This window comes from Saccostrea cucullata, unplaced genomic scaffold (genome assembly GCF_032062105.1).
Source record: "Saccostrea cucullata isolate Sc308-1 unplaced genomic scaffold, CSIRO_AGI_Scuc_v1 ctg634, whole genome shotgun sequence".
NCBI lineage: Eukaryota > Metazoa > Mollusca > Bivalvia > Ostreida > Ostreidae > Saccostrea > Saccostrea cuccullata.
Window position 1 is genome coordinate 90,397 of NW_026932503.1, and position 25,839 is coordinate 116,235.

Here is a 25,839-nt window from a genome sequence, read left to right on the forward strand (position 1 = left end):
TATATTAAATTATTTTATGAAGTCGTGAAAAAATTAATGCAAAGACTTCTTGATGACCAGTATACAGGTCTAGAAACAACATCAACCTATAACATGGAATGGTATAAAAAAGAATTTCATTACCATAAAAAAATGAAAATAATATTTTGAAATCACAGATTCTGAAATATACAATGAATAGAAGCAAGTTAGTCATATGAATAACAGAATAACAAATATATAAAAAATAAGTAAATAAACATCGCAATAAGTCAACATCTCAGTCAACATCTGTAGTCTAGACAAAGTCGTCCAACAACAAATGAGTATAATCACCATTTAAAACGGTGATAACTGTCGAGATATATTAAACACTTGGTGGGAAATATTTTTTCGTTGTACAAGGTATGGCACTATTCGTCAGAAGTGAGAAGTTTAGCACTGAGAGATGTCAGATACTGTAAGGCAGTTTGTACCGAGGTCAGGCAGTACCCCTCCTCTCCCATGATGTACCTATAATTGATAAAGACAAAAAATTTAAAACTTGAAAATTATTTCTAGCAATCATTAATGTTCATTTGAATACACATTTTTAACTTAGAAAAAGTATACTAGGAACTTTGTTCCATGTATTCCTTTATACATTAGATATTGGTCATGTATCACAGTGGCTTTTGTAAGGAAATGGTGATAATTATGGAAGCCATGTTAAACATATTATAGCCCTTGGTATGTAAAATATGATAAGGAATCTCTAAGGTTTGTGGTTGAATGTGATTTATTTGAACTTGTGTGTCTTCTATCCCCTTTGCCTACACTCAAAATTTAAAAATACACAACTCAATGGATAAAAATCAAGTCTAACAGTATAACCACAATCCAAGGGAGATCCAGTACAAGTAAAATCATTATTTTATTTTCAAACCAATTAAACTACTGTAGACGTACTTTTTTCCACGGGGTCATAATTCTGCGGAATCTCAATTTCTGTTTAATCCTCGGGTAGAAAATTATGCGGATTTTCTAGACTGTCACTATATGCCTTACATTTATATTAAGTACATGTGGACAAATTTCCACAGAAAATTTGTGACCACATACATAGCGCAAATAAATACCACACGGAAAAAAGTACTTCTACAGTATTTATTTCTACACATCTTCTAGACATTGAAATGTAAGTGCATGTCGAATACAGTAAACTGTGGCATTTCTTCTAAATGTCATATGCATGGCAATTTCAAAACACAGATATCTGCAATGCCTATATTTACAATTGTTTCAAATTATCTGCCTTACCCCTCATGAATGAATTCCTCCAGAATGCTGCACTCCGAGACAATCTGGGGAAGGCCCGTCCTGATGATAACATAGCCCAGTATGGGCAATAAGTCATCAGCTCCACTGAAAATTAATCCATCAGAAAAATTATTAAATATATATCTACGTGCATCTGAGTTTATGATAAGGGTCTTATGATTATATAGCAATGGGTATCATTGTCAAAAAGACTAGCATATTTGTCCAGATGGACAAGGGAAAATGTCTTTGATTGTATCTGTAGTGTTCTGTACTATTTATATATTTCAATAACTTGTATGTTCATATAAAATCATAGTTGCATGCAATATTTTGTGCTAATGTTGATCGAGCAAATATTACACATGCATTATTATTATTCAATACAAACAATTTATGAATAGGATTCACCAAAATATTACCCTCCAAAATTAATGGTATATACTTAGTAGACCCCATTAACCAAATAGGAGACCAACCCTCCCATTAAAACCAGCTGTTTGGTATATTGTACTGCATGTACGCTATTAATTAACTTGCTTATAAACTTATAACACATGTACTCACATAACAACCATAAAATACTCACATGCTGGGGCTTTTATCTGCATTGCTGTAGTATTCCTCTACACATCTACATATCAGGCGAGAGGATTTCACTAGAAAGAGAAATCTTCTCAGAATTAATGAATTCTTCAAGAAAATTGAGCAACTGGTTATATGTGACAAAAATATTTGCATATGATTTCAATCTTGAACAGAAATACACTGTAAATGGGGAGGAATAAGCCTTATAATCAAATCTCAACTGCTCCCTGCCCATATGCTCAATTGTTCCTTGCCCTAAAGTAATTAAGTCCTCATCATAACTCCTTAAAGGAGAGCGTATATTGTTTTGGTTTTAAATAACTTTCTATCAACTCAAACTTAACAAAGTTGTTTTCAATGATAGTGTGTACAAAGGTTCTGTCACGAAGGTACATGTACAAGTCATAGTGCAAGGAGATGTTTAAATAATGATACTAATCTTGTCCAGGCAATACATATATAATATTACTTTTTATGCCATTTACGACAGGTGATGCATCCTGATCTTGATTCAAGATCAATATCATGGGTTGACTGTGGCCCAACCCTACATTCACTAATTGAGCTTTATACAAACTTGAATCTTTACTATGTCAGAAAGCCTTCACATAAATTTCAGCTTCTCTCTAAGTAGTTTTGGAAACCCTTGGCCTCCACACTTTACTATTTCTTTATTATCTGCCCTTGAAAGAGCATTCTGTCCTTTATTTGAACAAAACTTAAAACAAACCCAAGAATTCTTTGTGCAAAATTTGGCTTAAGCTGACCTAGTGGTTCTGGAGGAGAAGATGAAATGTTAAAAGTTTACAACAACAATGGATGACAACAGTAACAGACAAATTCTGATTAGATAACCTCATTTCAGCCTTTGGCATAAGTCAGCTTAACAGAAAGCTACTCAAACTAAGGAAAAAATATGTACCCAAACATTCTAATTTCCCAAGTAAGGTAACTTGTGAAGAAATGGTTTGGAGCTCTTCAATTGCTGGCTTGTATGGAATATAGGTCAGATCTTGGTCATGTGACTGCAACTGCAATTTCTTTTTCACCCCAAGAGCTTCTGGTAAGGAGTTCATATGGACAGTCATAACATGTGCTACCTGCATCTCAGAGGACTTGTTAGCAAACCTAAATAAGGTGTAAAGTGAAATTTGAATTTTGAGGTACAGCAGCAAAAATGTTAACATTACTTCAAGTATACCTTTTCCAGCTATGAACTTACAGAAATTTATGGGAAAAAACACCAATTTAATAGCATTTCACAAATATTAACACTTGTATTTTCAAAAACATATATACATCTACAAATATGTTATTGTTACCTGTACAATGCAAGCAAATACTGCCAAATGGGCTTAAAGAAAGGCTCTTCCAACTTGGAATAACAGTAATCTCTCCCCTCGGGAGAGCTCAGTTGCTCATACACACAAATAAACATCTCCTGTAGCTTGTCAAAATAGCGGTGAACATCCTCAGAGATTCCCTTAAGGTGCCTCTTGTGTGCCTCCACCCTCAGCCTCTCAATTTCCTCAGGATCTTCCAGTGATTGTGCTGAGTCACTTCTATCCTTCATAAAACCCTCTTCTTTCACTACACCTCCAGAACTGACATTTTCTTTTGTATCTGATCTGTCCTGGCTTTCAATACTTTTCTCATCTTCTGGATGATCTTCCCCACCATCTTCCTCTTCATCATCATCAAACAAATCATCCATGTTTTCAGCTTGGTATGCCTCCACATCCAGAGAGATCTTCCTGGTCATCTTCATAGTTTTCTCTGTATCTTCCTCCAGTTTGTGCTGTAGTTTATCACCCATGTCCATGGCTTTTTCAAGATCATCCTTCACATCTTCACTGATTTCTTCCATTGTTTTCGTCTCACTTTGAGACTTATCTTCCATTTCACTTAAGGATGTTTCACTGGAATCTTTACCAAGAGTTATCTCCTCTGAACTGTGACTTCTCACTTTCTCCTCTAAAGAATCTCCTGAATCTTTACTGGTTTTTACTTGTTCCAGTTTGTCCTTGACCTTTGGCTTTGAAGGCCATAAACTCTTGTCTAAAGGGACATTTATACGTTTTAATCCTTCCATTTTATCACACACCAAAGGATAGATTCTCTCATATATTTTGAATTGAAAGGCTTTCAATTTTTCAGTAATTGGGTGATCTTTGCAGCTGTGAAAAACAATTCGAATATTATAATTTTCATATCTTCTAAGATAAACATAGTTTACAGATTGAAATGACATTGAAAAGTTATTGTTGTACAAGTATGTGTTTTACAATTTGAAATTTTACCTCAGGACTGAATTCATAACTTTACTTATGACAGACTGATCTGTTGGGTTTTCTTCAAGTTCCTTACGCATGTTTTGTAACCATTTCTAAAAAATGCATTCAAATTAGGGTGTACTAACACTTACACTAAAATGATAAAATGACTTAAAAAAGCAACAAAAAAAACAACAAATGAAAAATCCACTCACAGCATCTTGTTCATAGATCATGACTTGTTTGTAAATTTCTTTGTTTTCCTTGTCAGACAATCCAAATTTTCTACAAAACAATATGAAATTCAATGAAAGCTGAAATAACTTCATTTTATCTTCATCTTATTTTTTTTTTATTATTCCTGGCATATTTTATAATTTAAATTCTCAAATTATCTAAAACAACATTACACTCTCACTTCTGAAATATTAGTTGTTTTTTTATTTCATCCCTTCCCTGATCACATACTGCATGATTTTCCAGTTTACTTATTGTTTTGCCAGTTTACTTACTGATTTGGCAGTTCAATTAACTGATTTTTCAGTTCACCTACTGATTTGGCAATTCATTCGACTGATATTTTTCAGTTCACTTACTGATTTGCAGGAAAACTTATTGATTTGCCAATATATTCAATTCTTAAAGCATTTGTCAGTTCATTTTCACTTATTTGCCAGTTAACAAATGATAGACAATGTATGTACTGAAAAGATTTTCTAATTAACTTACTGGTTTGCCAGTTCATCCAATCTCTTCTGTCTATCTTGCATCTTCTTGGCAAGCTTAAAACAATTGCTAAGGATTTTTCACTTGTATCATAACCCAATATAAGAATAAGTCAAATTCATTTTCACTTTCTTTGAGACTTTGAAGCACAACAAAATACCAAAGATAACAATTACGTATGTCAATTTGAAAAGAAGTTCTAAGTGGACAATTTGAGATCATATACATGTATTAGCAAATTGACCATGCCTGCAAATAGACTGTCCAAAACAAATATTGAAATGCAACCTAAGATTTTTTTTTTTACAGCAAAGGATACAGCTTCTTCCTGAAGTTTAGCAATAGCTAGATTTTCTGCCATCTTTCTCTGCAATGTCAGGCTCTGCAAAAAAGATGTTTGGGGAATTAAACATTTGTACTGTAATGTTTGCTGTATTACACACATCAGAGTGGAATGGTTTTAAATCAGTAGTATTTATTTTTACTTGATGAAATTTTATGAAAAACGTAAATCACTGAACAGACCAGATTGAAGGCATTCCTGGCATTGAGTTTGGCCTGTCTGGCTTTGTAAGCTCTCATCAGTTGTTGGTTTTGTCTGTAGGCCATCTCCATTGGTCCCAATGATCTGGTCCTTTAAAATTCACATAAACATAATTTTAAAATTTTGTCATAAATGATAATGATAAACCAGGTGGAGTAATCAATGGCCTGGTCCTTCAAACAGAAGGATAAGTAACATACTAAAAGCTCCTATCAAATGAAACAACAAAAGTAAAGTTGAACAAGAGACCCATGGGTCAAAATGTTCACTGAAGTCACCCTGGCTCTGCTGTTCACCGGGAAATCCTCCTCCCCCCCCCCCCCCCCCACACAATTATTCCCATGGAAAAAATATGATGCCTGCCTGCATATTTTGACACCAGCCTTGCCTAGAGTCTAAAGATATAAAAAAAACTTAAATTTGCATTTTAAAAAAGTATAATTACATAAAAATATGACTAATCATCCTTTCTTGAAAAGAAGGTTTGTTAAAATCATATTCCCCAAAAGATCTTATTGTGATCTCATTCTACCTCCTGGGCAAAGACTCTGCTCTATATACCGGTAATATTAATATGAAGATATTTGCATATTATAATGATTACTGTATACAGGGTTATTTTCGCCCTTTTACATTTGCTAACAATTTTAACCAGTTTAAGTTAGCCCATTCACAGTTCTGTTTAAGAAATTATACAGTGTTCTTTGATTTCGCCCCATTTTAAATTCACTCAAATGTGACAAGGGCAAATGGGGCAAAAATAAATGGGGGCAAAAATTTCCCTGTATACAGTAATTACAGCCCTGCCATTCTTTCAAAGAGGATTTCTTCTAAGATATATGCAAAATTTTAAGGGGACATTACCCTTCATTTGATTATTTTTTTTTCATCTCTGACCTGTTTTATCATACCTCTGGTATGTTGGTCTGTCGGCAGTTTCTGGTATTGGGGGTACGGGAGCAGAAAATCTAAATCCTGGTGTGTGAGATTCCATGTCAAATGTGGCTGTACTCGGATGTGAGCTGGTCCTCATCACCATGTCAAGTTTCTGGTCAGGCATTGGGGATGTTCTGGCTGTTTGTGGAAAAAATCATTTAAATAGGTCACAATTCGAGTGGTTTAAGTTTTACATGTAGACTGCATCGCCAAGATATTTCCATTTACCTTGATCCACAAGGATGTGTGGAGGTAAACTCAAACATCTGGATCATACAGACTAGTGAAATCTTGAGCAGAGTTCTTGAAATCTTTTGGTCCTGTCGGCAAGACCGATAAAAACAACCAAGGACCGATTACTTTGTGTTCTGTGTCAGTCCAAATGACAGGTAAATGTTGACAGAGGAACTTGCAAAAATCTGACTAAATTTTGTACTAAGTCTCTATAACGTCCGATCGTAATTTTTCAAACTCTTTTCTCCAATCTTGTAATGGCTTTTTCTATAAACGCAAGTGTCATCTGACTAAATTTTGTATGAAGTCCCTATAACGTCCGATCGTAATCTTTCAAACTCTTTTCTTCAATCTTGTAATGGCTTTTTCTATGAACGCAAGTGTCAAACTATGATTGGTAATCTGAAAAAACAGGTTTGTTGACGGTGCTATGGTAAGCCAAGTGAGAAAATCAAACTAAATTAAAAACCTATGAAGAAAATCGACCCCCGAGATAATTCAAAGAAAATTGACAATCAAATCAGCATGAAGTGTGCAGTGTTTATTGAAACATGGTGCACAATGTATTGATAATAAAATCGAACAAAGTTTTCATCTTTTTATTTAATTTTTTTGGACTGATAGAAATCTGTCTGGACTGACAAACTTCACATGGCAGTCAGTCCAAATGACTGACAGCGGAAAAAAGATTTCAAGAACTCTGCTTGAGTTTTTGTATTTAGAGCCATTTTTGAAAGAATTCTTATCTGATCATATCATATTTCAGAAGATGTGCATTAATTAATCTTTAAATCAAAATGTGTGGATAACAAATAATTAGCTACAACAAAAGCAGCTTACAGAGATTGTTAACAACAATTCCAATCCTTTCAATGCACTGACTTCCCAGTTTGACAAACTTCACCACTTCTGTATTTATAAACACTTTGTTATCTACAAAAATACAGTACTGTAAATAAAAACATGTACATGTGATATTATATACATTACAAATTTTCTTGCTTGACCTTAAATCATTGACTTTTATTATCTACAAAAAATTAAATGACCTAAAAGATAATTATAAGAGTTTCCTATGACAATTTTACCTCTGGCTTTTACATCTTTGAGCAGGGTTGTCATGATTTGGAGAACACACTCTGCATATTTCACATAAGCATCCTATTAATTAAAGGAGAAGAAAATCATTTAATAAGGAGATCGAAATACAGTAAAACATGCTTATAACAGATTGAAGGGGATGGACAATTTTGTTTCATTATAAGTGTATTTCATTATAGCCAAAATGTCATTGGGAATGGGGATCACTTCACTATAGTTATAAGGGTGTTCCCTATAAGGGTGTTTTACTTTATTTCTTGGAGAAGGATAAGCTACACTATATAAGACGGTGATTAATATTAATCTTGGGCATGAATATTCAACAAGTACATACTTTGAGACATTATATGCATGCTATTAATTTTTGGTTTGAAATTTAAGACATACAAATGTATCTGTTTATAAGAAGGTGACAGAATAAAAAGAGTGATGTGTATCAAGCAGAAATGTTCATGAGAAGTTTTTTTTGGGTAAAAAATATCATTAAAAAGTATTGTCTCAGTATTTGAACAACACATTGATTTCTCTAAATACAACATGCTACATATCTACGCATGTGCTTATTAAAATTGAAAATCACAAACATGTAATGAACTTTCAGTTTCCCTTCAGAATCTGTCAGATATTGACTGCACAGCATGACTTTGTACCTTTATACAAATAAAGCAGGCGAAAAAATGCTTATTATGATTAAGAAGATTTAATTATTTACCTCTAGTTTGTTATTGTAATCAAACTGAAGTGCTTCGGCAATGTTTTTCATTACAGCAGCTAATGTAGTATCCATTGTGCTGCCTGGCTGATTCAGTCTCAGCTGTCTGCTACTTCCGTCTTCCGAGAAATACCGATGAATTCCGGAAACACTCGAAGAAAAAAATAAAGGAGAAAAATAATAAAACACAGAGAATTTAGTAGAATTCAAAATATTAATCTAATGTATATTAAAAAATAATTCAAACTGCAGTTAGAATTCATTTCAGAATTGTTTTTACATATTTTACGAAAAGCCCGAAGCACTATCGGTAACTGTCGGAGGAAGCTTGGAATAAACATGGAGGACGACAATTTTACCGTTGGAGGAAAACCGCTTCATGAACTCAGAGTTGTTGATCTTAAAAAGGAATGTGACAAAAATAAGCTTCCCAAGAATGGAACAAAGAAAGAACTGATTGAAAGACTTAAAGCGGTGCGTGTATTATAAGACTCTTAAGAGTAAAAATGGGTTTGTATACATTGTCACAGCAAAACGTGTGCGATCTGTATGCATTTTGTCCCTTCATGGAATTGAAAATTTAACAAAATGCCCTTAATGTAATTTGTTAGGATCGACAAGTCAGTTTGTGGCTGTGTTTAAAAAAGGCATACGGGTAATTAAGATGTTATTTCATTTTGTTGAATTGGATTGTTGAATATTCAAGTGGTATTGATATAAAATGACAACATCAAATTTTATCATGAATGAAACACATGATCATCTTATCCATTCTGACATTACTAGTATTACAGTAATAAATATGCAAGGGATGAAATGAAACACGCCTGCTAATCGATCAATTGCACAACCAGCAGTTGTGTATGGGTGATTTGTTGTGCAAAAAAATTCCAGTACACACATGGGCAATAATTGATATTTTTATTAAAATATAAGAATGTGATTCCATGAGCAATTTATTTTTCTTTAATTTTACACTCTCATAAAATGCAGTGATTGTAATTGGACGATATTTGTTTTGAAGCAATGGTAGAGCGAAAACGCAATTGAAAAGTAAAATTGTTTTAATCTCAACTAACCTTGAAAATTCAATGTCTACCATGAGTATGCTACAAGTGCATCCTATCCACCAAAATTGGGACTTCGATATGTGTATAATTTGACAAATATTCGTAGAAAATAACATTGCTTATGCATGCGATCATTCAGTTGTGAAAGAGATCTCGGGTTATGCATGAGATGAAGGATAAAAAGTTACGAAAGTATTACACAATCTCCATAATTCACCTCTTATACTATTTTATTTTTGGTAATTATAAAATTTTAAATATTGGCTATAATATGAAGACGTTGCAGTGGCAGATCCAGCAATTTCTGAAAAAAAAGGGTGGGGGGGGTGTGCATGCATATAGGCACTTCAAACCTGGCAACAATTCAACAGTTCTATGGGGGACTTTGACAAGCCAAAAACAAACAAACAAACAAATAAAACAAAAACACAAACAAGCAAGCAGTAGATATACATAGATATAATAGATATAGCTATAATTCTAGTACTAGTACTGGTAATTTTTGAAATAACATGTATAAACTTTGCGGCCGATTTGATGCTCTACATCAATTTTATTTGGATAAAAGATGGAAAGGATCAAGATGACAACATCACATTACAGGTGCTGGTGGACAGGACACCCCCCCCCCCTCCGATATTCTACCCCCGAACTTGTTGGACACTGTTTTTTCTCACAAATTATATTTATTACATTTATTCATCATGTATACCATAGGGGAAAAATCGTCAAAAAACAAAAAATAATCGTTCAATAAAAAATACCACTATTAAAAAATCCAAATAAAATTGATGCAAAGCATTAAATCGGCCGCAAAGTTTATAATTTCAAAAATTACTATTACTTTCTTATTTTCAAAAGCATCAATGTCATCAATGAATCAATAAAAAAAGTCAAAAATGATAAGAATGTATGAATGAAGATGTAGACCTTTGAACCACATGCTGAAACCCTGCAAGGATCTTTGCCTGACACGTGATAATACCCATGGTTTCTGCAGAATAGGCTACTCAAGGCGCGTAGTATGATGGAAAAAATGTAAGAAAAATCTTTTTTGTCACATCTGTAGCACATTCAAAACAATTTTTGCTACAGTGTTGTTGAAAAACTTTTTATTCACCTTGCAACTTTTACCACTTCATTATTATCTGGAAAATCATGACGATTTCCTTTCATATCTTGAACACTCCCTGGTTTGGGAGTACCTATTGTACAAACTCTTTCTATATAACCATATATTATTAATTATCCAATTAGAAATGACAATGAAATTGAAACAACAACAATAAACGCTCAGTTTAAAGCAATTTTTTAAAATTAAGATTATTTTATAGAACTGATGAAAAGTAACGTTTCATTTCCCTATAATAGAGATCGGCCGCTGCTGCTGAAAAACAAAACAAAAAGGACTGAACATCATTGGCGGTTCCTGGGGTTGGATCCTCCCCTTTATTTTTGCAGAGAGAGAGAGAGTGAGAGAGAGAGTTATGTAACATGGATATTTTATTACGTCTAATATTTTGAATAAAATAAATTCTTTGAATAAAAAAAATATTTCGAATAAAATAAATACTCAGTACACTGTACATGTTGTTCAATCTCTGTCCTTTCTGATCGCTATAAATAGAGTTCCCTCGTTTAATATGCTTTCCTCCAAATACCGTCACAATCCGAGCCCTGGGTGGACTACCAACACGTCCTATACAATGTTTCACTTTGAAACCAATGGAAGATCCCAGCGAATTATAGCTACATGTATATCTACTGCTTGCTTGTTTGTGTTTTTGTTTTATTTGTTTGTTTGTTTGTTTTTGGCTTGTCAAAGTCCCCCATAGAACTGTTGAAAACTCAGTGTTGCCAGGTTTGAAGTGCCTATATGCATGAGTGTTGGACACCCCCCCCCCCCCACCCTTTTTTTTTCAAAAATTGCTGGATCTGCCACTGCAACGTCTTCATATTATAGCCAATATTTAAAATTTTATAATTACCCAAAATAAAATAGTATAAGAGGTGAATTATGGAGATTGTGTAATACTTTCTTAACTTTTTATCCTTCATCTCATGCATAACCCGAGATCTCTTTCACAACTGAATGATCGCATGCATAAGCAATGTTATTTTCTACGAATATTTGTCAAATTATACACATATCGAAGTCCCAGGTTTGGTGGATAGGATGCACTTGTAGCATACTCATGGTAGACATTGAATTTTCAAGGTTAGTTGAGATTAAAACGAATTTTAGTCAGCGAACATTATTTTCAATCAGCGTTTTCGCTCTACCAGCCCTTGCTTCAAAACAAATATCGTCGCTAATCGACAATCACTGCATTTTATGAGAGTGTAAAATTAAAGAAAAATAAATTGCTCATGGAATCACATTCTTATATTCTAATAAAGATATCAATTATTGCCTGAATCGGGTCCATTTACTACCTGTGTACTGGAATTATTCGCATCAATTGCACAACCGGAAATCGATCTCTTTTGATTGTTATACACAACTGCTGGTTGTGCAATTGATCGATTAGCAGGCGTGTGAAAGTAGCATAGGATTTTGTACAAATTAAGAAATGCTTGAGAAAAGTTGCATGAATCATCACATGCATTAGAACAAATCTAGATAGAACGTTCTATCGTTAAAATGATATTATCCTACGGACCCGGTTTAACGATAGAATTCGTTCCGTGTATTCGTAATGTAGCAAAACAGACATGGGCGATAACTCGTACTCAGTGATTTACTACGCACAATCTAGAAAGTTCCGAATGTAAACATGGCAGGTAAATTTGAAGCGAGAGAAAAACATTGAGGAAATTAATAGGATTTTTGTATTTATATGGATTATTTTTTGGGATAAAAGGCAAAAGCAATCTTAAAAAGGTGTGTTTTGATTAATTTGGTAGTTATTTCCAATGCAAATCCTTTTATATTCTTCAAAATCGTTTCGGAGCGGATCCGCTCCGATTTGCTACATTGCAAGTATATGGGACATATTCTAACTGTGGTGAGGGCTTGTACCGAGACACAGTTAGATTATTCTAAGGCCATCCTTAAAAAAATGTTTGTTTGGAATTGCCTCCTGGGGGTTTTCAGACCCAGGAGGGAGGGAGGGATTTTATTTTTTTTTTTTTACAAATTGAATCTAAATGATAAAAAATAAAATCTTAATGAACAGTGGTAATTTCCATTTATTATCCTTTCTTTTATTTTATTAATAGTATTTGGTCCGATTTTGAAAAAAAAAATTCAGCATCAAACTTCTAGTTTATTTTGAGAAATCTTTATTAAACAATAATTTTATCAGTCTATTTCGTAGTATTTCTCTTTGAAATTTACCCCTTTGTTAAGAAAACGCTTGCAAACAGTTTGAACCACACAAAATTTCTTAGGAATAGTTGGGATGTTTTGTGGAAAACCGGGAGGGGTGCTTGGTACGTTGTCGAGTTTTCACCGTGCCTCAGTTTTAACATTACGTTTCAAAGACTTGTCATACTGACAGACAACATTTTTCCTTTAGTATTTGAGATAAAACGTTTCTGATCCATGTAATTTTTTAAGTGGGAACTGAACGATCATTTTTTTTTCAACATGACGGACTTAACTTATCAAGTTCAATGTGCAATCTATTACAATAGCTATTTCCAGGTATCGATGTATCATTCCGTTTAATTTTTTATTCACCTTTTATTTTTATAGAGATGCATAAATGTTCTGCTCTTCAACACAACGCTTGAATGTTTCCAACATGGTCTGACATCTTGGCGGCTTTTATTTTGTCAAATCGCCACCTATAATTGATAATATCATAAATACTATGAAGAAAGCGTTTTATTGACCCGAGTTGTTAAATTAATGTGAGCTCAAACCCGACTTTAAAAAGCTATTTCGATGAACGAACTAACTTGTACTAAACAATGTAAGACGATAAAACGATAAAAAAAAAAATTATTGTTAATATTTTGCCAATAAAATTTTTTGAGCGGGGGGTATTTTAATGAGGCGGGCGGCAATTCCAAACAAACTATAATTTTATTTTGGCCCAACTAGAACAAATCAAGCCCAAGAACAAGTTATTCTGAATTAGTACATATATTTCAGTGTAAATATCCAACTTTATGGAAATCCAATTTTTAGTAGTCTTGAAGCATTATAAAGTGTGATTGTTATTGTATTTTACATGTATATTTTTCAGCACTATCAATTCGAGAAACTACAGAATGCAGAAACAACTGGTAAGAAAGATTTATTTACAAAATTTACAAAATTCTCTCTTTTTAAGTGCTAGATTTTTACCACAGAATGAGTTTTCTTATTTATTTTCAGTATTACCCATAATCAATCAAATAAACGAATCATAAGAAGATGAGTATTTCTAATTAGTATATTTATGTCATATTTCACTATTAAATTATTTTATTTTGTTTTGTGTTTATAGATGAAGTGCCAAATCAGAAGGTAACATTTCTATTCTCAATGTTTCTTTTTAAAAAAAACTTCTACTTTTTATACATATACTACTGAAAGTATAGATTGCAAGTTTAAGAGCCAGTTTTTAATATGGAGTATTTGGTTGTCTTTAAAAGATCCAGGAAGGTGCAGCAATAGAAAATGACTTCATCAAGCAATATTTAGCTAAACAAAGGGAACTAATTGTGGAACAGAAGAAAAGATTTTCAGGTATGGAGATGAATATTGTAATGCTTGAAACTGTTAAAAAGTTTGTATTGCCATAACAGCATGCAAAATGTTCTAAATGTATATGTGAGATTTTTGGATTGTTTTCAGAGGAAGACAGTCAAGAGTCCGGAAACTCACAGGATGAGTCCGAGTCCAGTCCAACCAAGAAAAGTCCATCCAAGAGTTTTGGTGAGCCGAGTCCAACAAAGACACCTACCAAACTAAGCTTTCCTGAGTCTACGAAGGGTGAATCATCCAATGGTGGAGATGTCAAAGAAAAGGTGCTACATATTACAGTAAAACTGTCCTATGTATTAACTTGCAGGAAGACAATTTTGTGAAGGAATAGACAGAGTGTTGGATTGCGCAGACCAATAAAACTGAATATTAGTAAAATGGAAATTAAAGTGAATGTCAAAATTCACAATGAAACTGATTGCACAGAAGTTAGATAAGACAGTTTTCTCTGTTCTTATACATTGTGAATTTTTATTTTCATTTGGAAATCTCAGGAAATCCAGTAACTACTCAGTTTCTCTCTTATCCTCTTTAGCATTGATAAAAAAAATTTCAATGTATATTGAGATACTACTTGAATCTTTTGGAAATGAAATGAGAAATTTGTATTTTGCCTTACAGACAACTCCAAAAGTTAGTCAGGCTGTGGAGGAAAGTCCGGAGTCCTCTAGAAGTTCCCGGAGTAAACGCTGGAGGAAGACTTCCCGAGACTCCCGGGACTCGACCCAGGAAGTGGCAGCGGCAGAGGTATTTATAGAACTCTTAACGAGATCAAGCTTTATTAAAAGAAATAGTAGGCAAAAGAGTCCAAATAAGAAAAGTTTTATATTCAGGAATTTGGTATTAGGATTAGTTCAAATAATCTTTCATAAATACATGTACCACTAAATTTAAAAAAAAATCTGCCTATTATAGAACAAGTGTGCATATACAGTGTACATTTTAGATCTTAATTAAATGTTTCTTATATTATGGTTCTAGGAACAACAAAAAGAGAAAGAAGAAAAGAGAAAGGCAGAAGAAGAAAAAAAATTAGAAACTGATAAATCTGAAAAAGAGGCTAAAGAAAAGGCTGAAAAAGAGGCCAAAGAAAAGGCTGAAAAAGAGGCTAAAGAAAAAGCTGAAAAAGAGGCTAAAGAAAAAGAGGCTAAGGAGAGAGCAGAAAAAGAGGCCAAGAAGAAAGCAGAAAGAGAAGCAAAGGAAAGGGAAGAAAAGAAAAAGGCTGAAAGGGAAGAAAAAGAGAGGCTTCAAAAAGAAAAAGAGGAAAAGAGAAAGGCAGAAAAAGAGGCTAAGGAGAAGGCAGAAAAAGAGGCTAAGGAGAAGGCAGAAAAAGAAGCTAAAGAAAAGGCTGAAGAAGAGGCTAAGGAAAAAGCAGAAAGGGAGGCAAAAGAAAAAGCTGATAGAAAGGCTAAGGAAAAAGCAGAAAAAGAGGCTAAGGAAAAGGCTGAAAAAGAAGCTAAAGAAAAAGCAGAAAGAGAAGCAAAGAAAAAAGCTGAAAGGGAAGCCAAAGAAAAGGCTGAAGAGGAGGCCAAGGAAAAAGCTGAAAAGGAAGCTAAGGAAAAAGCTGAAAAAGAGGCTAAAGAAAAAGCAGAAAGAGAAGCAAAGAAAAAAGCTGACAGGGAAGCAAAAGAAAAGGCTGAAAAGGAAGCAAAAGAAAAGGCTGAAAAGGAGGTGAAGGAAAAAGCTGAAAAGGAGGCGAAGGAAAAAGCTGAAAAAGAGGCTAAAAGAAAAGCTGAAAAAGAGGCTAAAGAAAAGGCTGAGAAAGAAGCTAAAGAAAAAGCTGAGAAAGAGGCTAAGATAAAAGCTGAAAAAGAGGCTAAGGAAAAGGCTGAGAAAGAGGCCAAGGAAAAGGCTGAGAATGAGGCTAAGAAAAAAGCTGAAAAGGAGGCTAAGGAAAAAGCTGAAAAGGAGACTAAGGAAAAAGCTGAAAAAGAGGCCAAGGAGAAGGCTGAAAAGGAGGCTAAGGAAAAGGCAAACAAAGAGGTAAAGGAAAAGGCAGAACAGGAAGCAAAAAAGAAAGCAGATGAGACAGCAAAAGAAAAGGCTGAAATAGAAGCAAAAGAAAAGGAGGATGCCAGAAAGAAAACTGAAAAATTAGAAAAAGATAAGGGTGAGAAAGAGACCAAGGAGAAAGAAGAGAAAAAGCAAGCTGAGAAAAGCAAAGGTAAAAAATCTTATGATGTATTAAGGACTATTCTGTTGGAGGGGGGAGGGGGCTGAGGTTGAAATGCCTATTCATTTTCCATCTCCCACTGTTAGAAATTATGATTAAAATAAGTAACTCCTAAGTCTTTTATCCATCCTCTAACTGATATTAAAAAGAATAAAGATGTGCAATAATCACACATTTTGTCCAAAATTGACAGGAATTATCTTCACAGTCCTCTTTGTTATTAAAAATAATGATTCCACCAAGATATACCCAGTGAAATTCAGAACTCTGCTGTTTAATGTGTGTGATTTTGAGAAAAGAGTAAGCTCTGCAATTTTTGTTTATTTCAATTTCAGAAAAGAGGGAAGGAAGATCTAGGAAGAAGTCCTCTTCCTCTTCATCATCTGGTTCAGACACTGAGGAGGAGGAAGATCCAAAGAGAAAGCAGAAGAAAAGATCAAGGTAAATGTACTTAAACAGACAAATACTGTATAAGCAAAAACTTGCGCGTTGAATCAATTTGCATTTTTAGTAAGTGTATTGAGATTGCTTTAAACATTGCTAACTATTTCTTCAACATTACAGGTTACTGATATCCTTCTATGTCTATGCACAGTAAAATTGCTAAAATTACTTTTTTTTTAAAAATTAAATACTGATTTTTAAAGACAAATCACTAAAATTTCATCTCGCATACATTACCACTTGTATGGTCTCTATGGTATTAAGATATTTTCAGAAAAAAAGTCTAATTTATTTTGTTTAAAAAAAACTGCTTTTGTTTTCTTCAAGTGCTAGATCAGGATCTTCTTCCAGTTCTTCCTCAAGGTCATCATCAAGGTCGTCGGAGTCTGATAGATCTAGGTCAAGGTCACCCAAGAAGTTCCGGAGCAGGTCTCGGTCTACATCTCCTGTGCAGCCCGGCAGCACTGTGTCAGTGGTTAAGGTAAGGTTATAGTGATCTTATTAGATTTAGGCATCATCCAGTAAATATGTGATGCAAAACACTCTAGTCTTAGGCATCATAAAAAAATATGTATGCAAAATACCCTGGTTGTTTGATAGCAAATATTGAATATCGTAGAAAAAATTATATTATTTAGAAGCTTTTTTAAGTGATGCAAAATATATGGTTGTTTTATAGAGAATATTTTAAATTAGAGGTATCATTAAGAAAATTGCTATTGCACCAATTATTTTTGCTTGTATGATAAAATAAACACTAGCTATTCAAATGTTTTAAAATTTTTCAAGATCAAATTTGGCTTAACAAAGAATGCATAGTTGAACTATTGAGAGATTTTCATTTAGACTGTTTAAACTTTTTCTATTGTAGACCTTAAAAGAACAGCCATCAAAGGATAAACAAGGAAAAGACAAGTCCGACTCCCAGACAGGGTAAGGACATTTTTTTTGCCAAACAGTCATATATAATGTACTAGACCTGCTTATTTTTTCTTAATGTTTTACCTTAGTAAGAAAAAAATATGTACATACCCAAAGTTTTGTTTTCTCCTTGTGGACAAATACTGACATTTGAAGTTGCTAATAATATGTCCTAGGTTATTCCGTTTTTTTTAGAGTGTAAATTTTCTCCGTTGACATGACCTTTAACTACCACTACAACTTATTAACACTTAATTTGTCATCAACTTAAAATAGAAAAGACGAATACTGTCATTAGAATGCTTTTTTTTTTTTTTTTTTACAGAGATACATCAATGGAGGTGGAAGAAGGGGAAATTCCATCAGATGCCATGTCGTCTACCACAGACAAGGTATGTGTTACCACCATAACTTGTCCTAGCATCCTACAGAAAAGGAGCTATAGGGTCTACTGTAAATATTTATCATTTATGACCTCGTTTATTAAAATCAGAAAAGCTCAAAGTGGGGAAAAAGATTTTTTTTTCTATTTATGGAGGAGATTTCAGTGAGAAAATGATAGATTTCATATTAATTTTTTCAAGCTTTCCTTTTAGATTTTTTTAAATTTCATTTTTTTCTCTATTACTCATGTATACTTTTAATGAAGTGTTGCCACATACATATGTATAAAGATTCTTATGCTAATAATATTTTTGAAGGGAAAATGCTCCTTTTTTGTACAATTTTTCTGAGATGTAAGATTTTATACTGCATAGTACGTTGAGAGAAGACGGACATGTGGATGACCCAGTGCTCTGTGCTGCCGTCTGCTAAGAAATCCCTAGTAGGGTTAGACAGCCACCCCATGCCCTGTGCCCCGGCCTTCCGAACCAATTGCCATGTAATTCTGGCAACGTCATAAGCCACATGGCAACATCGTAATCGGTTGCCTGGCTACACCATCGTAATGTATACTGGTGAACAAGAACTGCAGAAGTTGCTGCTATTGTTAGAATGTAACTTCTATGTTTGAACTATGTGAACTGTTTAAGCTATGATGCAACCAGGAGCCTGTTCTTAAAAAGTTGAAGGATTGAATAAAACAGCGATTCATACAATGGGCAGAATAAATATTGACACTTTGTCTGGGGAAATTGCATAGAAGACTGCGCTGTTTTTTAATTGAGGAATAAATGATACGATGAATATGAAACTGGTGACTTTGGAAGTTTTTCCAGTTCCTTGCAGTCCATTATTGAATAATGCTTTGAGATATCCATATCCTACCAACTTGAATGTGTGTGTAAATCTTATTGAGGGATTAAAAGAACCACAAATATGTTACAGAACAGAAATTATGACATTTATTCTGCGTATAGCAAATGCTTTCCAATATCTTCGTTTATTCTGGAAGCGTTTCTTCATTCAGAGACCAACATTGTAGAATTATAAAAATAATCTATTCCAAGAAGTGTTTTGCTGTCGACCCTCATTTGATAAATCAGTTGTAAACACAACAATACGATATTATCTGTATATTTGACTGCCTCGTTAACACCTAAACAAAGTACAAGTCACAAATTAGCAACCAACAACAAATTTTGGATCTGCTGTTGGATCATAACACCACAAACATCAAAAGAGATATTATTGTTGGATTGTTCATAGTTATTAACAACTATGGACCTTTTGTCATTTTATTTTGTGACCTACCCCACACTGGATCACCACACGAAACAACATAGATCCTTTGTTTCCTATACTACACCATGGACTGGATAAACTAAGTGATCTCTGTTGCTGGCCTATCCTAAGGATCACTGAAATCTCATCGTTCATGGATTGTTCATAGTTATTAACAACTATGGGCCACCCTTTGTTACTATCCTACACCACGGATTGGATAGATTAAGTGATGTTTGTTGCTGGCCCATCTTATAGATCACAGAAATCTCATCGCTGGATTGTTCATAGTTATTAACAACTATGGACCCTTATTGACCTTTTGGGGACTTCTACCAGACCAAGGACTGGAATTTCCAAGGTTGACTCCACTTCTTTTATGGATGAATCAGTCTCTTCGTTGGATTATTCATCATTGTTGGATTGTTCATAGTTATTAACAACTATGGACCTTTTGTCACCTTTTTTGGACTTCTACCACACTAAGGATTGGAATTTTCACTGTTGACTCCACTTCTTTTGAGGATGAATCGGTCTCATCGTTGGAATTATTTGTAGTTGATATTAACTATCATCGTTGGATTGTTCAAAGTTGATGGCAAATATCATCGTTGGATTGTTCATAGTTATTAACAACTATGGACACTGTGACAATTCATTTGGGACACTGCGTATTGTGACCCTGTCTTCGTTGGATTGTCCTTCAAGTGTATGCAGTGAAATATGGGACATTTATGTTACTTGACCCACTACCTCACTTCCTCTAACAGAAATTCAAAGCCAGGACACTATCGTAATTTATTTTGGGGGAATCCACCGATATAACGTCCCTTCTCTCGTTCATCCCTATTGCTCGTAGACTAGATAGCATCAGACGCAGGAAATACTAGTTTGTTTTGGCATCACCCCTTAACTGAGGTCATAGGTCAGAAGTCGTAGTGCAGCACTCAAGTATTGGCGGTATTTTTGCTTCAGTAATCATGTGATGTTTTTTTGTTGCAGCAGGCCAGGTCATGATCAGTCATGCTTGCACAGTGTGCACTGATGCATGACTGGTGGGGCCACCACAAGCCTAATTTAAAGAAACATGATAAATTAGAAATAAAGTGTAATATTAAAGAAAATTTTAAAAATCAAACATCAACACAGTAATGCAAAGTATATAAATTTTGAATTATTTGAATTTAGGCAATTTAAATAATGTGCAAAGAATTATTTTGGAAAATGTGAGTTTTTAAAAAAGTGAAGTTTGGCAGAAAAATCTCTTTTGGTCGTATTGATTTAATGTTGGATTTTACTTCATTATATTTCACAGGAAGAGAAAACAGACAAAAAGAGTGAACAACAAACAGTTTCCTCATCAGGTTTTTGCACATAATTTCTTTTTATCAATGAACTTTCAAAATTTTTTTAAAAAGTTATCAATAGCTTCTTATATGATAAGAGGTGACTAAATAAAAGTTTCAGCTTTGCTTTTACTTTTTGATGAAAGATCTCAAAAAAGGAACAAAATATTACCCTTTAGGAGACACTGAAATACTATAAACCAAATTTTATTCACATGCGAGAAATATTCTTGAACTTGCGAAACTCTTGATTTTGTAATATACTTGTAGAGAATGTTTCCTCAGCCACGAAAATAAATTGCTGCTGATTGATTTCAAATTGAGGAAACGGGAATAAAAAATGACAAATAATAGTTGGTTTGTAGTACTTGTATGTGTATCATCCAGATTTTCATCCTGATGCCTTCATAACTCCTACACAGTCATTTCACTGTCCTTTTTAGCCGAGGACAAGACCCAGAAGAAGCCTGAGGAACCCCAGGAGAAGCCGGTCAGGAAGAGGAAATGGGGATCGGCCCGGTCAAGTAGCAGCACCACCACTACCCCCCAGGCCAAGAATAAAAGACTGTCAAGTATAGAGTTCAGTACGGAGTCACTCAAGGTACACCCTTCTTTATACTATTGTTTTGCAGTTTACATTAATTTTTTTAATTGGAATTTCAAAAACTTAATTTCAGTAAGATATAACAACAATTAAGTTAAAAAATATACACTACTACCATATGGATAAAAATTTCATGTAAATCTGTTTTAAAAAGTCCAAGAGTAAATGTTAATCACTTGAATTCAAAATTAAAATTGTAATTTTTCCAGGAGCTGATTCCAGACATCAAATCCAGCCCTATATCTGAGCCAGTCCTGGATCTGGATCTTCCAGATGAGAAGATCTCGGATCAAGAAAATGAACCCGAGGAAAATCCACAGGAGGTCAAGATTCAAAGAACAATTGTAAGTTAAGCAAACCAAGTTCTGTGAGCTTAAAAGCTTAAAGCTAGTTCAGTTTATCTCAATTCTTTGCATCCATGGAACATTGCTTATTACAGTGAAACCTGTCTAATCAGACAGAGAGTGGGAGACAAATTTTTGTGTTAGAATAGACAGAAAGTCAGAAAAGACAGTATAAAGAACATGAAAAATAGTAAAAAGGAAAGGAAACAGTGGAAAAGGATTTTCCAGGTGTTTAATCAGCCATTTTACTGTATAAGGCAGGAAATGTGGCCACACTATAAGTAAGGTTAAATTGTCCAAAAATTCTAAATCCTTTGTTTTTATTGTTTGATGTTGATCCACTAGGTTGTGCGTGAAGATGAGGAGAAAGGTGATGACGGAGATGATAGGTCAGAGGGCGAGGTCGTGGATGAGGATGACAAGGACAAGGAGTCGGACAGTGAGGATGAGGAGCAAGGGGAGGGCACAGGTGACCAGGAGGAGCCAGCCAGGAAAGTGGAGAAAAAAGAGGAGTCTTCACCAGAGAAAAGTAAGGGGGAATAGCATTACCATTTTGCCCCATAAGTGCATAAATTGCTTGGAAAATTGAGAATACATTGTGGTTATTGAATCAACAAGCTGTAAATTTATTACATATGTGCCTAAAAAAAGAAGGGGGTTACCTGGGGGAATAATTTTAGATAAAATGAAAAATGAATTTGAAAAGTTAGCAACTAGGGGGGTGCTTGGGAGGGAGCTGTTATTGTTTTATATTGTAAATCACTTTGGGGTGCCTGCAGGTGTAGGGGCAATTATTAGGACAAATTAGTTTAAAATAAACAAAATGTTATTATATACATTTATGTTTACATATAAAAGAAATATCTCATTCTATGTGGCTTTCTACAATTTGATAGAAACAGAACCAAAAATCATCCGACAGATCAGTCGACCTCAACCACTGATAGAACCAGATGAACCGACAGCAGCCAGAAGGTCGCCATCTCCTCCCAGAAAACCAGTGTCCAATGTGGTTCACATCAGGAACCTGGTGCGACCCTTCACCCTCAACCAGTTAAAGGAGTTACTGAAGAGAACCGGAAACTTGGTGGAGGATGGCTTCTGGATTGATAACATCAAATCCCACTGTATTGTAACAGTAAGTTGTCTATTCATGTGTTCAGTAAATACTTTGGATTGTAGGGTTTAGTGAAATGAATGACAGTTTGTGTACTTAATTTAATGAGAATCAAGTTTTGCACAAATCTTTATATAAACAAATACTCCCCAAAGAGGATTATCTATTAAAGTTTACATAGAAACACTGATAATGTTATTTGTGATGTCACATGATCATTTTTTGGGTGTGAAATTTGAAATCCAATAAAATTAGATTTTATACAATATTTATTCTGTAATTTGTTAAATTGGAATTTTGGGTAAAACATAAAATTAGTTTAATAAACAATTTTACAAACAGTATGAAAAGGAAGAGGAGGCAACAGCAACAAGAAAAGCCCTGCATGGAACCCAATGGCCATCATCAAATCCCAAAGTTCTCAGAGTGGAATATGCTTCTCAGGAGGAGGTACTTATTTAACAATTCTGTAATTGCACTTGATAAATTTTATTGCACTCTAGACTTTGCATCAGGACAGTCATGTGTAAAAATGGCACAGATTTTGTAAGCAACAAATTTTGCATCCAATTACAATTAAATTTCAGTATATCAGATATCTGGATACCATGGATATACCATAAATCTGGAAATTTTTACGTCGATTTATTTTTGCGAAATTGGGTCAAAAAGCTGTTGATTAATTTTTACGCTTCAAATTTTTGCGAATTGTCACTGGTGCTTAAAATTAAAATCACTGAAGATTTTCAGATCAGGTTATGTTTCAAATAATATGCCCAGTTTATTCACAACGTGGCAGCATATTGCAAAATCGCTCCGAAACAATTTTTATAAAAATGCAAAAGGATTTGCACTGAAAATAATTTTTAAATCAATTATAACAAACATTTTAGAGGTTGTTTATGCCTTTTGACCTAAAGTATAATTCAAATGAAGAAAAAATATATTATTTTCTCAACGTTTCTTTTTTTCTCACCTTAAATTTACACGCCGCGTTTACATTTGGAACTTTCTGGTAAACGCACAGAGTTTGAGTTATCGCCCGTGTTGATACACGGTTAGATAAAATGACAGTTCTCTCTTTATTGGCAAATTAATTGATGAAAATAATTAAAGAGGGGCATACGCGCCACAGTGCTTGTTAAATCATCGGACGATATTGCATATAATGAGGGCAATTTACACGCACGGGTAATTAATTTGTAGTCCTCAGAAAAAAAAATTCTTCACATGTTGATTTATTTTTAAGAAAAATATTTTTGCGAATGCAATGCACGCGCAAATTTGCTAAAAATTTATCTACAGTAAAAATTTCCAGATTTACGGTATCTAAACAAGTTTGAAGTCACAAATAGCTCTTTTTTCCTGTGTTTCAAATCATGGATGTCGAGAAGTTTTTTCCTTGGTCCCTCTAAGTTTAATATATCCATGTCCAGAGGTAGCTTTGATAAAAAGTAGTAGAGTTTTAATTAAAACGTTTTGGAAAATTAAACATCACTGATATTTTTTCAGCTGGAAAGATTCCAAAATGCAGACAAACCCATTGTAATAACCAAAGAGGTCAAGCAGGACACTAGAAAGGAGAGGGAGGAAAAAGAAAGAGCGGAGAGGGAGGCAAGGCGGGAGGCCAGGAAGAAGGAAGAGGAGGAGAAAAAGAGGCGCCGGACACCACCAATGAGGGAGTGGGACCGCCACAAAATCAGACAGTCACAGGAAAGAGAGGAGGGGCCACCTCGCCGAGGGAGAAGTAGGTCAAGGTCACCCAAGAGGGGCCGAGGTCGGAGTGGGGAACAAGACAGTAGGAGAGACCGACGAGGTGATTAATTAAAAAGATGTTCAGTGTATTGACTGTTAATAAAGCCACCAAAAGTAATTATCTTTTCTTTTAAGTGACTGTTTCAATTTGTTTGATCTGTGTTGTAGACCAGAAAGTTGAAGATGAGCCCCCAGCAAAGCTCCTGGATGATTTGTTTAAGAAGACCAAAACCACTCCATGTATTTATTGGATACCTTTATCAGAGGAACAGGTAACGTTAGATTACAAAGATTTACATAGTGTGTTTGATACATGTATATATTTTTTGCAATCTGTTGTAAACATGTACTATTAATTTTGAATGATTGTTAATTAAAAGTATGCAATTTGACAGGTAAGTGTTCATACTGAAAATCTAAAAACTGTTTTTTTCACTAGATGAAAAATTTGACATTTTGTAGGCATCACTTCGGGAGAAGAAAAGACAAGAAGAAAAGGAAGAACAAGAGAAAATGTGGAAAGAGAGAGAGGAAAATGCAGCTAAGAGATTACAAGTAAAGATTTAAAAAATAAATTTTAGTCCAACTCCAACAGATACATATATTTTGCAAAGTTTTTTTTTTTTTTTTTTTTTTTTTTAGGTAGACCGAAGTGTAATTATTCCTAGCTTATTTGGTCTTTGTATAAATTTTGCAGGAAAGGTGGGAGAGAAGTCCATGGCGAGGGGATGATGACCGTCGGAGAGGGGGAATCAGAACCAGAAGTCGGAGTCGAGACAGACCCCCCAGAAATCGCAGCGTTAGCCGCAGCAGGGACAGGGGGGCCAGAAAACGCAGCAGAAGCGATGACCGGAGCAGGGAAAGGGGAAGAAGAAGATGAATATTTTAAATCTGGCTTTATTAGATCATTTTATTTTGTTACGTCTCCATTAATTTTTGTTGGGCTAGTGAATCAACTGTTGACAGACATCATACTAGACATTTTGATAAATAAATTCATTTTAATTTGTCAGGTGTTATATGTATTTTGAATTTAGTAGTTGAGGTTTGACATTATTGGTGAATGAATTCAGTCTGAGTGTATTGGATGATCACTGAATTGAAAGTTAGTAAATAATTTCTTCATCAGAAAAAAAATATATGAAGAAAAACGAAAGTTATTAAAAAAAAAACTTGTATTGTTTTTGAAGAACTTCAGTTTCTTTTGACATTTAACTAAATCCTTGCCCTCCCACTCCCAATTAACAAAGTGTTATTCTGGGGACAGAATTAATTAATTGTGATTAAAGTCTTTAAAAGATGGATGCAA

At 34.2% G+C, this 25,839-nt stretch overlaps 2 protein-coding genes across 2 annotated transcripts; one reads left to right on the forward strand and one right to left on the reverse strand.

Annotated features, from left to right (window-relative positions):
• LOC134235295 (VPS9 domain-containing protein 1-like) lies at nt 1-8,548 on the reverse strand. Its single transcript, XM_062717416.1, has 14 exons — nt 8,393-8,548; nt 7,668-7,740; nt 7,420-7,512; nt 6,321-6,483; nt 5,391-5,499; nt 5,185-5,247; nt 4,869-4,921; nt 4,355-4,424; nt 4,167-4,252; nt 3,189-4,043; nt 2,789-2,994; nt 1,868-1,937; nt 1,279-1,383; nt 1-492 (listed from the first exon to the last, which is right to left on the reverse strand). The coding sequence occupies exons 1-14, from the start codon at nt 8,465-8,467 to the stop codon at nt 393-395; spliced, it is 2,121 nt and encodes a 706-aa protein (XP_062573400.1). The 5' UTR covers nt 8,468-8,548; the 3' UTR covers nt 1-392.
• Nucleotides 8,549-8,696: 148 nt separating this feature from the next.
• LOC134235294 (apoptotic chromatin condensation inducer in the nucleus-like) lies at nt 8,697-25,539 on the forward strand. The gene is made up of 21 exons (XM_062717415.1): nt 8,697-8,866; nt 13,659-13,698; nt 13,902-13,921; nt 14,050-14,143; nt 14,252-14,424; nt 14,783-14,908; nt 15,143-16,325; nt 16,670-16,775; nt 17,106-17,259; nt 17,650-17,711; nt 18,025-18,091; nt 20,680-20,728; nt 21,154-21,311; nt 21,524-21,658; nt 22,004-22,187; nt 22,555-22,796; nt 23,118-23,225; nt 24,288-24,591; nt 24,699-24,802; nt 24,993-25,085; nt 25,228-25,539. Exons 1-21 carry the CDS (start codon nt 8,732-8,734, stop codon nt 25,408-25,410), a joined length of 3,720 nt encoding a protein of 1,239 aa, XP_062573399.1. The 5' UTR covers nt 8,697-8,731; the 3' UTR covers nt 25,411-25,539.
• Nucleotides 25,540-25,839: the final 300 nt, after the last annotated feature.

Coding starts and splice junctions, on each gene's coding strand:
- LOC134235295 (XM_062717416.1), bottom strand. CDS start 8,467: ATGGATACTACATTAGCTGCTGTAATGAAAAACATTGCCGAAGCACTT. Junction 6,484..7,419: donor AATTGTTGTTAACAATCTCT/GTAAGCTGCTTT, acceptor TTCCACAAACAG/CCAGAACATCCCCAATGCCT. Junction 1,938..2,788: donor TGGGAAATTAGAATGTTTGG/GTACATATTTTT, acceptor TTCTCTTTCTAG/TGAAATCCTCTCGCCTGATA.
- LOC134235294 (XM_062717415.1), top strand. CDS start 8,732: ATGGAGGACGACAATTTTACCGTTGGAGGAAAACCGCTTCATGAACTC. Junction 21,659..22,003: donor TCAAGATTCAAAGAACAATT/GTAAGTTAAGCA, acceptor TTGATCCACTAG/GTTGTGCGTGAAGATGAGGA. Junction 22,188..22,554: donor GGAGTCTTCACCAGAGAAAA/GTAAGGGGGAAT, acceptor ACAATTTGATAG/AAACAGAACCAAAAATCATC.